Genomic DNA, 17,342 nt, shown 5'->3' on the forward strand with positions numbered 1-17,342 from the left:
GATTTGGTTTGCTGAAGTACAAAGCTCTTTTGACAAACCGGTGATTTGTGCAGCTAATATTAATATGTGTTTATTTTTACTCCGGCTCTCATTTTTCTAAGCTGTAATGTCCAATCATAAAACAAGCTTTCTGACTGGTAAACAAGAGAAGTGGGCCAGGGGGGGCTTGTGCTACAAGGCTACCTCAAACTACAGAGCAACACGTTTAGCTCAGAGGAGGGGCTTCACTTCGCTGCTCGCTGCCATTTAAATTGTAGCGCATGCGCAATGCTGAGCAAGTGGGACTTCACTCTCTCCACGACCGAGGCTTTTCTTCAGTCTGACCGCATCCCATCGCCGGCGTTACAATCCAACACCTTTTGATTTTTTTTCCTGTCAAATACCGCTTAGGAAATGAGTGGGGACCATTCACACAACGAGGACCAGGTGATGTTAAGCGTATTTTGGAAATGTCACCACTAGTGTTCAACTCGTACATTTCTCGCTAGCGTCTCGTTTGTTTGACAGGGTAACTTAGCTAAATGTGACTAGTGTCTGCTAGCCCGCCTTGGCCGACACAATTTGTGTTTATAGTTAAGGTTATCACCAAATTGGTTAACAACAGTTATTCTTAATGTCACGGCAGTTTATTGACTAGTTAGGTCATATTTGTATGGTGATAGACAAGCCAACATAACTCTTCAATTGAATCGGCGTTAGCTTTCAGCTGTAGCGGTTTCTAGGGCTTATTACCAGCCAACGTAGCATGCTAGCCTAGCTAGCCGGGCAGCTAAGACACTGTAGCTTTGCTATCCAGCAAGTTCAAAGGTAGTTAGCCGGCTAGTTAGCAACACTGAAATTTTACCCTAATTTGTTTTTCAGATCGACGGCGGCTCTCGGCTCAATGGTAAGTTTATGACCTGCAGCTAAGCCTCAAATTTTGACATGCCTTATTGATCAATTGCAGCGATACGCTAGTTGTCAGAACGTTAGAGGACAGAAATGGCGTCCAGAGACTAAGTCCTCTGTTTCACTCACAAGCGCCTATTGTTCAAAAGGGACGTCTTGTTAAACCTCTTCCGCTAATAATTTTCTTACTTCGAATCATTATTTGGACACAGCTTGAGGTGTTTTATCAGTTTATTGAATTGGATTCTTTTGTTGGGTTACTTTTAATAGCACATTTCCTACCTGAAAGTGAAGGTTTGGGGGTTGAGGACTTAGTCTCTGCGCCATTTTCTTTTTCGGTGTAGCGGCCTGACTGTACTGCAAGCTGAACTCAGGCTGTGAGGTGCAGATGGCTGTGAGCAGGTTTGCTAAGTCGTAGTGCCTCTGTGAGATCCAAAACGGTCGCCAAAAAGAATATGATGTAGTTCGCGACCGATTTAACATGTCGGTCACAGGGTGATACAGTCTTGCTTGGTATGAGAGTTTCTCGTTTTTTCTACATTTCAATAGTAGACACGTCAGGTCATTAACTTTGCTTCATTAATTAAAAAGTTAACAGGGTGTGGTGCTATAGAAAGTGTTCCAACATTTCAGTAAAAATTAATCAAGTCCATATCTTTTTTTCTTCTTTTTTTTTTCCAAATGTAGATTCAACTTTTAAAACGGCGCCCATACTAAGAAAACTATTCATAATCCTGTTCTGCCGGCTTTTTTCGCATTTGGTTAAACTGTATCAAAAACATAGGGGCAAAATCAGTAACATGGGCCAGTAAAGCAGGGGGCAGTTAACTGTCTCCTGCAGGGCTGTGTGCATCCTGTTTGTTAAATCAATCATCATTACGATTTTATCTCTCCATGAATTTGGGCAGGATCTATGTTTTTACACAAAGACCTTGTAAATTCCTCTTAGTTGTGAAATTCACACAAGATTAGACTAAATTGTGCAACCGCTATACTGATAGGTCTTTTGACTTTTGGAACTATTTTACATTATTCTTGTTCGAAAGCGTACATGACTATAACAATTAAGCGCAATTAACAAGTACTTACCTTTCCTCACGCATAAATTGTGGCTTTTTTTAAGCACAAATTTCTCCATTTAACTCTTGGCATGAGATGTGTGGTCTCAATTTGCCCATACATTATACATTGCACATTTATTTTGCTTTGGTTCTGAAAAGATGTCAGAAGTCAAATAGAAATCACTGAATTTGAGGCATTCACACAATAATACATTTACAGTGATCAAATAAATAACCAAGGTCGGGCTTTAACATTTGTTGTGGGATTCGGGGTTTGAGACGATCTCACACTGATCACCACTTTGTGCTGTGAACCTGTTTGATGTCTGCTGGCATTTTAGAGGAACACTTGCAAGGCTCTTCGCTATGAGCCTACTTAGCTATGTGGGTGTGTGTTGTGTTTTGTTGTTGGTTGAGGCTGTCAGTATAATAATAATTGCATTTTTCTTATACTAAAGATGTTTTTCCCTGCCATACCTTAAAAGTGAGGGACAGTGTGAACATTTTTTTTTTCACTTGCATGTTTCAACTTGTTATGTTTTCATATGGTCTCAAACAACAACTCACGCAGGCACTAGGAGGTACTGTGCTCCTGTATAATAGTCAGTCTTAATAATCACATTGTGACGCATGTTCATACATTGTATGTGTCAATTTAATTCATATTTTGACTTGGATAAAATAAATGCGAAATTAAGGTCTAATGTAACAGGAACCGTTCTTTGACATCTGTCAGCCGTTTGTGCCTAAAATCCCACCTTTTTATGGTAAATGGTAAATGGACTCAATTTTATATAGCGCTTTTCTACCTTAGCGGTACTCAAAGCGCTTTACAGTGTCATCTCATTCACCCGTTCACACACACATTCACACACTGATGGTGGAGCTGCCATGCAAGGCGCCAACCTACTCATCAGGAGCAATTATGGGTTCAGTATCTTGCTCAAGGACACTTTGACATGGTCACCGGGGTCGGGGATCGAACCAGCGACCCTTTGGTTGCTAGACGGCCACTCCACCCCTGAGCCATGCTGCCCACGACAATTGGCAGATCCTGCAGCTAATTTAGATCCAGGTCTATGCAACATTTTTAGCCATGGTTGGGCACGTTATGGTAAACTTTGTTCACTTCTTAAGGAGGTAACACTTTTTTCGTCTTGTAGACTCCCACAAGCATAAAGACAAGTATAAGGAGAAAGAACATAAACACAAAGATCACAAGAAGGAGAAAGAGCGGGACAAAATGAAGCATAGCAACAGGTATGGTCTATGCATCATTTTCAACACACATTCCTCCTTAGCCATGATAACTGAAATACCACTTGATTGCTGCACTCACATCAGAAGAGAGCTGAGCATTATTTTCTTTTCCTTTCCTATAGAGAAAAGGAAAAAATGAAGCACAAAGATGGCACCACAGATAAATACAAGGACAAGCACAAGGAGAAGAAGGTGAGTTGACATGTAACTCCTTTATGCTATAATGTACACATTTTTAATGTTGTTTTAGGGTTTGTCTTCTAATATTGCATTTCAGTCACTCATGCTCTTTGTTCTGGAATTTGGAACCAAGCAGTTTTTGCCATATACATTTGTACATCTGTTTCAATGAGGTAATTTTTTTCACAGTAAAGAGACAAATTGGTCTTTGACTTTAGGCAGTCTTTATTACGATCAGTAGTCACTCTGGGTCTTAGGTAGGACTACATAGTTTAAACCAGGGGTGTCAAACTGATCCAGTAAAGGGCCGTGTGGCTGCAGGTTTTCATTCCAACCGACCAAAAGCAACACGTGATTCTACTTAAATCAATCAAGCTGTGTCCACACAGCTCATTGGTTGGATCAGGTGTTGCTTTTGCTTGGTTGGAATGAAAACCTGCAGCCGGACGGCCCTTTACTGGACCAGTTTGACACCCCTGGTTTAAATGGTCAACCGTCTACATATAGAAGCAAAATCTTAATTATGTTTCAAATAGCATTGGCAGTGCTGGCTTGACACGGTTTCGTAGCCTCCAAGGGATGGTACGTCTGCAGCATTGTCGCTGTATGTCTGTATGCATAATAAGCTTCATGTCAAACCTGACTCTAAATGGCAGCCTATATGAAAATATAACACACTGAAATGTACTGTCACATAGACATTAATGACAGTTTTAATAAAAGCAGTGTTTCATTTGCTTGTCCGTCTGTAACAATGGCCCCCGGTAACCTGGACCAATTATAGACTTGTACCATACCCATTGTGGCTTTTTATTTACATTGTGTTTTTTTTTGTTTTGTTTTGTTTTTGCATCTTTTTTTAAAACTTGCAGTGGGTCCCTCTCTCCAAACACGTTTGAACAATCTGACAAAAGCGGGGATCATCCAACCCTACTGATCATCCTAATTCCAATATATTGTACTACATCTGAATTCCTGACCTGCCAACCTATAGCCTTTGACATCAAAGTATGCTGAGATGCTTTGGCCCTTTAAAGTACGCCAAAAGCTGCTGAACCCTTGTGTGGTCCACCTGTTGTGCTCAACTTCCAGACAGATTATCTGCAGGCTAAACGTGCCGACTGTACTATCGAAGATGAGGAATTTAAACAATTATGCATGGAAATGAGGCCGATATTTAGTAGCATGTGCTTCATGATATGCTAAAACCTAAGTGGTTCTCCTGGGCTTGACTCAAGGTTGGCAGGTATGGTAATCATTTTACCTTTTTTTTCTGAATGTAGAAAAATGAATCCAGCTAAAGTGAGAGGGCACTAACAAGTTTTTTTTTCCCACTGTTTAGTTTAAGGCCCTTGATGGAAAAATCAAAAAGGAAAATGGCTTTGCCAGGTATGTATTGACTGAAGCTCAATTCATGATGCAACCCATGCAGTTTATGTAGAAGTCAGAGTTTGATTTCTGCACTGCTGCTTTTTCAGCCCACCACATCTGAAGTCTGAACCTGAGGATGACACGTACTACTCTCCCAAACACGAAAGGCCTCTAAAGAGAGAACGAGAGGATGAGGAGTGAGTGGCCCGTGTTATTAGTACTCCTACATTGATGTAACGTTGTCAGATTGTGGTCTGCCAGACTTACCACATGGTCGTATTTTTCAGCTTCGAATTCAAGCCCAAGAAAATCAAAACTGAGCATGAGAGGACTCTAAAGAGAGAGCGGGAGGATGGCGAGTGAGTCCCCCATGTCATTATTTTCTTGCACATTCTTCTTAGTTGCACTTACGTATAGCGCAAAAGGTGATCTTCCACGCTTATCATATGGTCATGTTTTTCAGCAAACAAATGAAAAATGAAAAAAAGACAAAGAAAAGGAAAATGACGGAGGTAAGCAAGTGTTAACTATGTCTAGAGTTGGCTGTGTTTCTCTGGTGGGAAACTCATGCTAAAATCAGGTCCTAACAGGGCCTCTGTCCCTACTTGAAACAGCCACAATATAAAGCCTCCAAAAAAACCCTTAAGTTGACACCTCATGGTATGACATCTGAATATTTTTTACCCCTTGATGGGAATATGTATTGCAGAACTATTACATTGCATGAGTTTTACTGTGACGCAATGAATTTGTTTTTCTGACAACCTGGTATTGACGTAGTTTCTCTTCCCTTTTTAGGAAGATTCATCCAAAAAGACAAAAGACAAAAAAGGACAAATGACTGATGGAAGGAAGAAAGCAAAGAAAGAGCAAGAGGAAAAGTGGAAATGGTGAGTTGTTGCATCAGCTATCTACATGATGCTGACATGCTGATAACCAGTGTGTGGTGTAAGATGAGTAACAATGTGTTGTACGCTGCAGTTGGACCGACGATGATTTGGTTTTAATTTACTTTGTCTGACCGGCTCCAGGTGGGAAGAGGAGAGGTACACAGACGGTGTCAAATGGAAATTTCTGGAACACAAAGGGCCAGTGTTTGCACCTCCTTATGAGCCCCTTCCCAAGCATGTAAACTTTTACTATGATGGTGAGACTGTTTGTTTGTCTTTGATACAGAAGCAAACTGGTTGTACATCGCAGGTTTTGTGTATGTTCGTGTCCGTGTTCCCACCTGTCTAAACTCTGTCTCTCAGGCAAAGTCATGAAGCTCAGCCCGGAGGCAGAGGAGGTGGCTACATTTTTTGCCAAAATGCTGGACCACGAATACACTACAAAGGACATCTTCCGCAAAAACTTTTTTAAAGATTGGAGGAAGGTAAGTAGATCAGCGGACATTGAACTCATTTAAAAATTTTTTAGACATAGTAAGTCCAGTGTTTAAAATATCCAGTTGTGGTGTACATATCCATATTTTGTTTTTTAAATCAGGAAATGACTTCTGAGGAGAAGTCCAAGATCACCGACCTGAAGAAGTGCAACTTCGCTGAGATGGGGGAATACTTTAAGGCGCAGTCTGAAGCCAGGAAGGCCATGACAAAGGATGAGAAACAGGTTTGCATCTGCACTCGCTGCTTATTTCAGGCCTTTTTGCACTTTATGCAATATATGTAGTAGATGTAATTTTATTCTATTAAACCTCTCTGCCCTGCTTTTTTAGAAAATAAAGGAAGAGAATGAGCGCATCTTGCAGGAGTATGGCTTCTGCATCATGGACAATCACAGGGAACGTATTGCCAACTTCCGCATTGAGCCGCCGGGCCTGTTCCGTGGCCGTGGAGATCATCCCAAGATGGGCATGCTCAAGCGACGCATCCGGCCACAAGACATCATTATTAACTGCAGCAAGTGAGTGAAGTTCTGTCCTCAGTGCTGTTGAACTGATCCTCCATGACTAGGCTCCAATGTACGACATTGCTCCTCACAGGGACTCCAAGCACCCTGAGCCTCCCCCAGGCACCAAGTGGAAGGAGGTCCGTCATGACAACAAGGTGACTTGGCTCGTGTCGTGGACGGAGAACATTCAAGGCTCCATCAAGTACATCATGCTGAACCCCAGCTCAAGGATCAAGGTGTGCTAGAGGCTGCATCCAGCTCTACTAGTGTTAACTCATGTTCTACTAAGTCCCATCATCGGTGGATGGGGTCACTTCTGAATGTGCTTGTTTGACACAAATGGTTTGATCTACAGGGAGAGAAGGACTGGCAGAAGTATGAAACAGCCCGTAGACTGAAGAAATGTGTGGATCGCATCAGGAACCAGTACCGTGAAGACTGGAAGTCCAAGGAGATGAGGATCAGACAGAGGGCCGTGGCACTCTACTTCATTGATAAGGTGACTTTTGACATTGTACTCCATTTAGTTTGTGAAATGTAATGTTAACCAGCAGCAGTGACAGCAATGCATTTTTAATCTGATCATGACCCTGCTGGGTTCTAGCTGGCTCTGAGGGCAGGTAATGAGAAGGAGGAAGGAGAGACTGCCGACACCGTTGGCTGCTGCTCACTGAGAGTGGAACACATCAAACTTTATCCAGAAAATGAAGGCCAAGAGTTTGTGGTAGAGTTTGACTTCCTGGGTAAAGACTCTATCCGCTACTACAACAAGGTCCCTGTGGAGAAAAGGGTGAGGAGCTGTTATTTTTGCTGTAAAGCACTATAAGTGTGCAAATACCACCTCTATAGTCGTGTGTTCTGCTTTGTCCAGGTGTTCAAGAACCTTCAGTTGTTCATGGAAAACAAGGAACCTGATGATGACCTGTTTGATCGCCTGAATGTAAGCAAAAGAAGCAAATATAAAATCCTTAGCTACATTATATATTCACTTTTGGACTTGTGATGCCGTACTCACAATCTTAGACACAAGCAGAGTCTAATCAATGATCCGATCTATTTGTTCCTCCAGACTTCCATTCTCAACAAGCACCTTCAGGAGCTGATGGACGGTCTGACGGCCAAAGTTTTCCGTACCTACAATGCTTCAATCACACTGCAGCAGCAGCTGAAAGAGCTCACAAATGGTATGGTGCCACCTTTTAAACTCTATAATTCCATTAAAATTTTAGGCCTTATGTCAGGAAAAGGCTTGTAATCCAACAGCAAAAGCATAAATAAGGTACAAAGATGCACCAATTGTAATTTTTCTTGTTGGTATTGGTTTTCAGCAGAGAACTCCCCATTCTCAGTTTAGGAGCTTGAGGAGTAGATTTCCTTTGTCCTCAGACTTTTTTACCCACATGGACATGAAATGGTCTCATAAATTACATTAATAGTTGTTTTTAAATGTCGCTTGTTGAAATTCTGGTTTTATCTGAACCGATGAATAATCCTGGTACTCACTGTTGTACTCTAGTGGATGAGAACATTCCAGCCAAGATCCTGTCCTACAACAGGGCCAACAGGGCTGTGGCCATCCTGTGTAACCACCAGAGGGCTCCACCCAAGACATTTGAGAAGTCTATGCAGAACCTGCAGACGAAAGTGAGGACACGTTTACTGAAATGCCATTCAAACAGGTCAAAGCTGCTGTCAAATTCACAACGTTGACAGTGAATGTTGCAGTTACACGTTTGCAATTCACCGAGACTGCCTGGTCCTCAAAGGCAAACTTAACAAATGCTTTTATGTGTGGGAATTGTACCGACCCTTTTTTTTTTATTGAAACCATCTTAAGAATCAACTTTTTTTTTTTCCTTTAGATTGATGCTAAAAGGGACCAGCTGTCTGATGCCAAGAGAGAGCTGAAGAGCGCCAAGGCTGATGCCAAAATACGGAAAGATGAGAAGTCCAAAAAGTAAGTAATCCATTGAAGATGTCGAAGGAAGATGAATGCAGTTTGGTGTAAATCAACTTTTACTGTTTCCTGATGTGTTAGTTCAGCCAACTTAAGTTGTTCATTTGGCGTTACTGTAGAACGTGTGTAAAAGGTGGCTGCTGACTTGAATTTAATCAGTGAACCCAATTCAACAAAACCACACAATCCTGCTCACGCAGAACCAGTAAAGCATGAGCATTATATGGTTAAGTAACTCATCTCATTGTCCTTGATCAATATTCAGTGGAATGAGCACAGTCACTGCCATTTTGATGATAAACAACAAACTGGAATATCCCTCTGGTCGGTCTCTATGACCTTCAACAGCGTGCCGCCTGTGTGTGTTCCTCCTGCAGGGCCGTGGAAACCAAGAAAAAGGCAGTTCAGAGGATAGAGGAGCAACTGATGAAGCTGGAAGTGCAGGCGACTGATCGGGAAGAGAACAAGCAAATTGCACTTGGCACTTCCAAGCTCAATTATTTGGACCCTCGCATCTCTGTTGCTTGGTAAGAACATATTAGGAAAAAATTACATTCGTAATTAAACTGAGACAAAAGGGAGTTCGGTTCACTGACTCTCCCCCCCTAATCTGGCTCCCAGGTGCAAGAAGTGGGGCATTCCCGTTGAGAAGATATACAACAAAACTCAGCGCGAGAAGTTTGCCTGGGCCATTGACATGGCGGATGAAGACTTTGAGTTTTAAATCCCAGTTTGTGGTTTTAATTATGATACACTTTTTAAAAAAAAAAATCGGATACTTGTTTTTAGCTTAACTGAATTTTCTTGATGGCCAGACCTGATGAGGAATCTCGGTAAGTATGTGCAGATGTGACAAGGCCATATTGAAGTGGCAGGAGGGTGATGTGGGTGGTCTGATCTGAGATCAGGCATCAAGGCTGAACTACACCTACAACTGAGCATCAAGGCTTAGTCCCAGTAATTGGAAGGCCCTTTACTGTGTCTCTCTCCTTCCTTTGAGACAACAACACCTGAACTTTGAACTCTGTGGTCCTATAGCTACTGTATTAAACAAAATGCTTTGTATCATTTTATCTTTGTTCACTTGCTCTGTATTTTAGCCCTCCCATGTATTATTAATGAATCTATATTTTGATAGACAAAGTTAAATGAATTCCTTAATACACCCACACGCCTTTCAAGGAAATGGAAATGTGTGTTCAACTTTTGAGGTGTGCGTGTGCGTGTGCGTGCTTTGTGTGTATGAGGGGCCCCACCATGAAAGCTGTCTGTCTTGGGTGAATATTTTAAACTGGACTATGAATTGTTAAGCATGATGGAGGATGTCTGGGCAGGTGAAGGGGAAAATACTGCAACCATGTCAATATTTACTTAAGCAAGCAGAATGTGAATATGTTGTTTTACAGCCTCTATCAGGGACTTGTTTTTCAGTGTAAATGTGAACCAATCATTTTTAATCCTTTGAGTTGCAAGCATCCTCTGAATCTCTGCGTTGCCCTGTCCCATCTGATTTAACTTAAGTTCACTTTTGCTCCAAGGACAAAACCCTCCCATGTTACTTGAAGTCAATGCAATGATGTATTTAAAGTCAGTCAATGGAAAGTGTTTTTTTCTTCCCAGAAAGGTATGTGAGGGATGTCAACTTTGCCAAAAAAAAAAAAAATCAATGTTACAATTTTAGGCAGTTTTTTAAATTGTGTAAAAGTTGAGGATAAAATAATGTAACAACTAATGTGAAATATTCATTTTATTCCACTCTGGCAGGAAAGTTGATGTAAGTAGCTGTCAACATCTTATTCCTGGTCAACCTTTGTCACAGCTTTTGATCTTGTTTTCTTTGAGTTTTATGCTCATTGTAGGTTGAAAAATGAATAAAACCCTACATGTAAGATATATTCTCTGCTTCTTCGTCACTCCTCCGACTCTATGAATTGGAACTTGTAAGACCTCACCATCACAGCTGTGTGAAACTGCTTTATCCAGATGTCATGGGGGTTTATTTCTGCTTGTTAAACCGCAGCAGTGACATAGGTGGAAGTTATTTTAAAGATAAACTACTACTCACAAACTACCCAAATCCTTTCTCTTGGATTTTTCGGTGATGGTGAATGATCTAAAATTAACAATTACGAAAGATGACTCGACAACCTCTCCTTGATATGACTGGTCCTAAATTTACAATGTTCTGATTCATCTCTCAGTATTGGTGAGGACAAACTCGTGGAAGCATGTTTGTGCTCCTAAGTTCCTCAGAGCCCATGACATTGATTTTGTTTCAAAGTGGAAAAATAGAAGCCACTTGTTCAAAGTTCCCTCTGTTGAAGCCCATTATTCAGGTGGAAGTTTTGCTGCTAGACTAGTTCATGCATCCACTATTATTTCAGCAGAGGTCATTGACCTGTGAAATACAATGTAGAACAAAACACAAAGTGTGCTTATAAATAATTCGTCAAGAAATTGACAGTGTACAGCCACTATTTGACTTCTCTTCCCCAGCCAACGCTGGAGCTCAGACGGAGCTGTTGGAACAGGTAGACCTGCTCCACTGTCCTGACGTGCCCGGGGCACTCAGAGGCTGCTTTTGATTTTGTCATACATGTGGGTTCCAGCCTGCCACGGAGAGTTGGTCTGTGCTGGTCTAAGATTCTTTTCAAGAAATATAAGCTTACAGTATTTAAAATAAAATAATTGAACTTGCACAGTAAAGTCAGTTTGTGATCTTACAATGAAAAGCTTTCTGTCAAGGACATGAAAAAAACTGAGAATGAAAGAGTTGAGAATACATCGAATGTACTCAGAACTTGATGGATTTCCTTTAATTTCTGTCAGATCTCCCACGTCTGTTTGTCTCAGGAGTTTGCTAACTAGTTCATTACCGAAGCGCATCTCTTTAAATCTGGATATGTCGTACATAGAGGTACTGTAGACGACTTAATGGTGTTAGTGACCTCTGGTGGCAGATGAGTGAATCACAGGCAGAGGTTCTCATGGGGTTGCTGTGGCTGTTCGTGTTCTGTAATTTGACAGTCACTGACGAAGTAGCTATCTTCACAAAAGATGCATTCACAATGCACAACAATGATTTACACAAATTCAAAGTGTTGGAAAAAACACGTTTTTTTTTAATAACACAATTATGTCTGTTAGTGTTAAAACCAAAAATGAAACCCCTTTTTGTCCATATCAAACCCATCCTCACACCGACCACCTGGGCAGTTTTGTGCAGCGATTCAGTCAAGGAATAAGAGCATGATGATGCAGACCAGCGCTTTCCTGTACGACCCAGAGATAAAGGACAAAACACTGTGTCCTACATAAGACCAAAGTGTATATAAACATAGTCCATTTAAAAAAAAAAAAGGGAAAAAAAAGGTAATTGAACATGGAACAGCATGCTGAGTTGAATAGAAACCTTAACAAGAGCACAAGTATATTTTATTCATACTCTAAACACCCAACTTCAGTCCCCTAGCACCTCCAGCATGATTGCTAGCTGTCATTAACAGAACATGGCTTTCCATTACTCCCCCCCCAAATGTCCAGGTGTAGCTTTTCAGCTTGAAATGTCTGAAATGTTCCTGGAACCTGCTGCAGCACCTCACACGTGTGCTTTGAAGCATTCTTCAGCTGGTATGAGGGCCAGTGGGGTCTTAGGGAGCCTGCACATAGATGAATAATAGCTAGTGGGATAAAGGAGTGAAGAGACAGCACTATGTTCAATCCTGGCTGTAACCAAAACAGTCCTCTCTGCACTGAGTTGCTAGAGAGTAACACCACGCTGGAGTAACATCCCCTATCCCAGCTGCAAAATAAGCAAAATAAAACATGAATGGTGGATGCTCTGTGTCTGATGTTGGTCGGAAAGTTGGCTGTTTTTTTTAGAAGAGCAGGGCTCCCATGCTCCCCACTTCGCTCTGCTCCTTCACAAAGATCTCAAAGTATTGATAGATGATAGTCACAGCCAAGAGGATTCCTGTCCCTGAACCGATAGCTCCAAGGAAGTCAGCCATGACGGACAGTCCTCCTATACAGAGGCCACCAAACGCTGCAGCTGTGGGGATGTACCTGCCCATCACAAAACAAATTAACATTCTGTGTTACCTTTTGTCGCAAGCAGCAGACATTAAAAAAAAAAAAAGGTGCAGATTCATACCTGTTGAGCTCATGCACCATAGAGGTCTCTCTGTGTCCCCTCATCACCATCTGCTGCTCCTTCAGCTGCTTCGCCACCTGTGACACAAGAAGGTCAGTGAACAGTTTATTACAGGAGTCTGGCCAAAGCCGAGTCACACATGCACACAAACAAATCTTACATCTTTTGCAGAAGATCCTGACACTTCAATCCAGGTTTTGGAGAAGAAAGCGCAGGAGCCAAGCATGAAGACGATGTAGATGACAGCGTGAACGGGGTCATCCAGGACAGAACCAAAGGATTCCGGAGGAGAAAGGTAGTAGCAGAGACCACCCACTGGGTAGGCCCGAGCTGGCCCACCACTCGATGTGTCCTGAACAACAAGATGGCTTTGGTGAAATTCAGTCTGAAATGTCCATATAGGACAAGGCGAAAACCCGACTGCACCAACTCTAACGGACTCTTGATATCTTGACAAGTGAAGGATTCAGGTCATACTTACAGACCAGGTTCCTAGGAGGTTGACCAGGAAGTTGCCGCTGAAGCGTGTTGAGAGCATCTGGGAGATGACGTAGAGATTGGAGACCAGGGCTGACTGCAGGATGATGGGGATGTTGGAGGTGTAGAAGAGTTTGATTGGGTAGGTGTTGTACTGGCCACGGTAGCGTGCCGACTTGATGGGGAGGTCCACCCTGAAGCCCTAATCAGGTAACAACATCAGCATTTAGTATCAGACAATCTACTGTTCTGGAAGGCAACAATTTACCAACGCAGATACACAAGTGATCTGAGAGGAGGTTTTAATAAACCTGGTCCTAACTACTGAGGAGAGATGAAGTGAGGGGGTGCAGTCTCAAATCAACACTAGATCTCCACTTAGACTGGATGGACTAGCGATGCACGCTCATGGGAATGCCCACTGGCTTAAAATGAGCCATCGCCAGCTGTGGAGTGCTGGTAAAACATGCAAATGCCTATAAAATCAACAGCTCCCCAAAAGGCACACTCTTCAGTGGCTGATAACAACTGCACATGTACAAACCTGATTTTGCACCCTGCCCATGCAATTACCTCACAGCATGTGTTGCTAGGATACATCTTTAATCTCTGCTTTCTAGCTGATTTGTAGCCAAGCATTTATAGTTTGCGCCACAAATGTCAGGAAGACCAAAAATATATTTCATGGACCCACGAGAAAACCAAAATAGCTATACAGCCAGACCAAGAAAAATGCTAACACTCGAGGAGGAAACAATAGAAAATGATTAAGATACATCAGAGAAGACAATAACCCAAACCTTACTGGTCCCAGATGGATGTGGTTTACATTAAAACAGCAGCCCAGACTGAATGCCTTCCCCTAACTCACTATGGCAAGCTAAGATTTACATGTAATGATTATGTTGGACTCAAGATGCCACATCTCAGCAGACTAGGCTGATGACAGATAAAGTCCTGGTGTTGTAACAGGCCTCTACACATCCAAACACTCGCATCAGACAAGAGTTGGGTAGTTGCTGCCCGCTCACCTGGAAGTATATGACCACTGCAAACACAAAAACGGTGGCAATGAGATTCATGAGGTTGGGCAGGTTCTGTCTGTAGAAGGCCTCTCGCAGGGCGCGCACCTTGTCAGTGCGGGTGGCCAACAGATGAAAGAGTGCTATGATGGCGCCCTCAAACTCAGTACCTGAGGAAACCACAGGGTCACTTGTTGTAGCAGACATTTGACGTCACTTATCTTCACAATGCGGTTGATGTTGGAGCACGCGCACACACACACACCTCTGCCAGTGTTCACAGTGGTGGGGCTAAAGGCCTTCCACACGATGGTCTCACAGATGTTGGTTGCAATGAAGAGAGAGATACCAGAGCCGAGACCATAACCCTTCTGGAGCAGCTCATCCAGGAGCAGGACAATCAGACCTGCAACAAAGAGCTAAAGAAACCAGGCAGGTAAAAAAAATTGGCAAACATCTGAAACAACATTGAAGACAAACTTAATAGAGTAAATTTATATAAAGTGATTGACGATGTCGTCAATGTTTTACTTAAATGTCTGCTACCATCCTTGCGGGACAGACATTGCTAGCATTTAAGCTCATGAGAGAGTGGTAAGGTTTAATTCACCTGGATGATGATAAGTAAGCATATCCCAGCGCCCATCTCTGAAGGGTCTCCGTACATGCCAGTCATGACGTACACGATAGCCTGACCAATGGTGATGATCATCCCAAACACTGCAAAAAGACTCAGGAAATCAGCTTTCAACTGTCAATCTTGATGTTCCTGTCAGGTGATCTGTGTTGAGCGTGCAATTATCAAAGCAAGACTTGAGAAGCAGCGTGACTTGTTCTAAAAATAGCTTTTCAGATTGAGTTAATCAGACCTACATTTCTGAGCACCATTGAAGAGAGCTCTGTCCTTGGGAGTGTCTCCCACCTCAATGATCTTAGCACCAGCAAGCAGCTGCATGATGAGGCCAGAGGTGACGATGGGTGAGATGCCCAGCTCCATCAGAGTACCTGCAGAAGAAAGACAACCACACTTACAGTCAGTTAATACAACTGTCACAGCTGTACCTTTGACCTATCACAGGAGATACGACTGAGATTACATTACACCTGATAACAATGTGGGAACGAGATTAGCTCTCTGCACAAGGTATAAAAAATCCCTCAGTGATTTAGTCAATTCACATATTCAGGCTAAGCACCTCTGTTGGAGGCCAGAATGACTCTCATCCAGTAGAAGGGATCTGCTGAATCTGATGACATGATGCCAAAGAGTGGAATCTGAAGAAAAACAGATAAAACAGTTGTCACACTAAGGTTTATTCGACAACAGAACCAGTCACATGTTGTGACCTCTGTCAATCTCTGCAGCTTTTATTCAGTAATATTTCTGTAGCCAAAAGTCAGCTGTCCAAAGATACTGACCTGGCAGCACACCAGAAAGATGAACAGTGTGATGGCAGTCCATAGTACTTTTTCTCTGAACTGAATCTGTGAGGATTAAAGAGGATTATGAGTCATTTCTACCACTTCACATGCACAGCACGTACATATAGCAGGTATTTATGAAGCTTACCTTTCTTTCTGGTTTCTGGATTTCTGGTAGGACCGCACAGAACGGCTTGATGACCTCCAAAAATTTAACTGCAGGAAGAGATCAGCAGGTCAGAAGACAAACTAAGAGTCTCCTTGACTAGTCACAGCAATGACTGCAATATGAGAGATATCTGTAAAATGTGGTTATCTTGGATGCTACGTCATCACTAAACACGAACTGCCATCAAAGTCAAACTTAGCAGTATGGTCAGCTAACAAATGCTGGAACAACGAGACCTGGTTCTCAGCTGTTACTGCATACATAAATATATACATACACAAATACAGAGAAACGCGAGCAAAGGTGCGGATGACCAGTCCAACACCCTGTGTAAAGGTAGAACCGAAAAGCTTGGACGCTCCAGCGGATGTTTTGTTGATCAGCTGTGCCAATCACTGAAATTAGCTTTGACAGTTAGTGATCATACATCTGCCAGTGAATTATATTCAGGGCATTCATTACAAGTGCACATCTACAAGTAGGCTTTTAACATGTGAAGACAGGAGAAATAAATTTAAATTTGTCTTTACAATAAAAATCTCAGATGCAGTTTCCCCAGCTACCTAATGTTAGCATGTGGCTAACAAGCCTTCAATCAGAGAATGGAAGTAATCCCCTCGAATCAGGAAGCAATTACGTTTAATCAAAAATAAATAAATGGGAATAAATGGGACGTTGAAAGGCGCACGACTACGACAGAAACCTCTGTATTGTAAACTGAACACAAGCAAAAAATAAACTTCAAAGTAACTGCAAGCTAGCTCAAGTCACCGACCAAAGGTTAGCCAGTTAGCTTGCACACGAGCGACTTCTATCCACTACACGCACGATATGAAGCAAGGCAGGTAATATTGTTCAGCCTCAACACGTGTACACAAACGAAGAATGCCACATACTTCCCATGGTGTCCTCGGGCCAACTCCTGCCGTGTTACTGGGACCTGTTCGAGTGCTCAGTGGAGTCAGTGTAGTTCCATCCAGCCGTTCAGTAAAAAAGAGAGAACAGTAGAGACACGTCACCAGAGAAGCCACTAACACACGTCACTTCTCTCTCCCACTCACTCCCCATCTCTCTCTCACTCTCTCTCTCTCGCTCTCTCTCTCTCTCTCTCTCTCTCTCTCTCTCACACACACACACACACACACACACAAAATATTACAACGTAATATTCATATTTACACATTTTAATATTCATCTTTAACAGTTTATGACAAAGGGACCTCCAATACAGCAGAGGGCGCCCTGGACATATGACCCCTTCAAACATGGATTCATGGAGCAGTGTAGCCATAGTTTGACTCCTTCCGTTGAATATCACTGATGTGGATTGACTGCCAGTCCTGGGTTCAGACAGAGCAGTAATTAGGCCAAGGAAACAATACCAGATGTCTGCCGAAGGACATCACAATTTTAGAGAGAATATTGTTATCTATTTTTTAGGTTTATTTACCCGGATTATTACATTATCTCTCTGCACAAGGCATAAAAG

At 42.3% G+C, this 17,342-nt stretch overlaps 2 protein-coding genes across 2 annotated transcripts; one reads left to right on the top strand and one right to left on the bottom strand.

Annotated features, from left to right (window-relative positions):
* The first annotated feature begins 266 nt into the window (after positions 1-266).
* On the top strand, positions 267-10,503 carry top1a (DNA topoisomerase Ia). The gene is made up of 22 exons (XM_086198605.1): positions 267-426; positions 862-886; positions 3,113-3,209; positions 3,332-3,401; positions 4,732-4,778; positions 4,868-4,957; positions 5,048-5,119; positions 5,224-5,272; positions 5,559-5,650; positions 5,792-5,907; positions 6,014-6,135; positions 6,249-6,371; positions 6,478-6,665; positions 6,745-6,889; positions 7,009-7,152; positions 7,258-7,443; positions 7,525-7,593; positions 7,723-7,837; positions 8,170-8,297; positions 8,516-8,610; positions 8,988-9,137; positions 9,232-10,503. Exons 1-22 carry the CDS (start codon positions 394-396, stop codon positions 9,332-9,334), a joined length of 2,259 nt encoding a protein of 752 aa, XP_086054731.1. The 5' UTR covers positions 267-393; the 3' UTR covers positions 9,335-10,503.
* A 1,206-nt stretch (positions 10,504-11,709) lies between these two features.
* On the bottom strand, positions 11,710-16,903 carry LOC147267641 (protein transport protein Sec61 subunit alpha-like 1). The gene is made up of 12 exons (XM_086198607.1): positions 16,750-16,903; positions 15,833-15,900; positions 15,682-15,747; positions 15,459-15,537; positions 15,136-15,267; positions 14,873-14,982; positions 14,528-14,681; positions 14,272-14,432; positions 13,245-13,442; positions 12,924-13,115; positions 12,764-12,840; positions 11,710-12,675 (listed from the first exon to the last, which is right to left on the bottom strand). The coding sequence occupies exons 1-12, from the start codon at positions 16,754-16,756 to the stop codon at positions 12,489-12,491; spliced, it is 1,431 nt and encodes a 476-aa protein (XP_086054733.1). The 5' UTR covers positions 16,757-16,903; the 3' UTR covers positions 11,710-12,488.
* Positions 16,904-17,342: the final 439 nt, after the last annotated feature.

The sequence above is a fragment of the Aulostomus chinensis genome, chromosome 3, assembly GCF_037954235.1.
Source record: "Aulostomus chinensis isolate RoL2024-O1b breed Wild chromosome 3, RoL_Achi_v1.0, whole genome shotgun sequence".
NCBI lineage: Eukaryota > Metazoa > Chordata > Actinopteri > Syngnathiformes > Aulostomidae > Aulostomus > Aulostomus chinensis.

What these genes read in the sequence shown, in the direction of transcription:
- top1a (XM_086198605.1), top strand. Translation starts at nt 394, where the DNA reads ATGAGTGGGGACCATTCACACAACGAGGACCAG. An exon ending in TGTAAACTTTTACTATGATG is followed by an intron (nt 5,908 to 6,013) that starts GTGAGACTGTTT and finishes TCTGTCTCTCAG; the next exon opens with GCAAAGTCATGAAGCTCAGC. An exon ending in ACCTGTTTGATCGCCTGAAT is followed by an intron (nt 7,594 to 7,722) that starts GTAAGCAAAAGA and finishes TTGTTCCTCCAG; the next exon opens with ACTTCCATTCTCAACAAGCA.
- LOC147267641 (XM_086198607.1), bottom strand. An exon ending in TCCAGAAACCAGAAAGAAAG is followed by an intron (nt 15,748 to 15,832) that starts GTAAGCTTCATA and finishes TAATCCTCACAG; the next exon opens with ATTCAGTTCAGAGAAAAAGT. An exon ending in CATTCTGGCCTCCAACAGAG is followed by an intron (nt 15,268 to 15,458) that starts GTGCTTAGCCTG and finishes TTTCTTCTGCAG; the next exon opens with GTACTCTGATGGAGCTGGGC.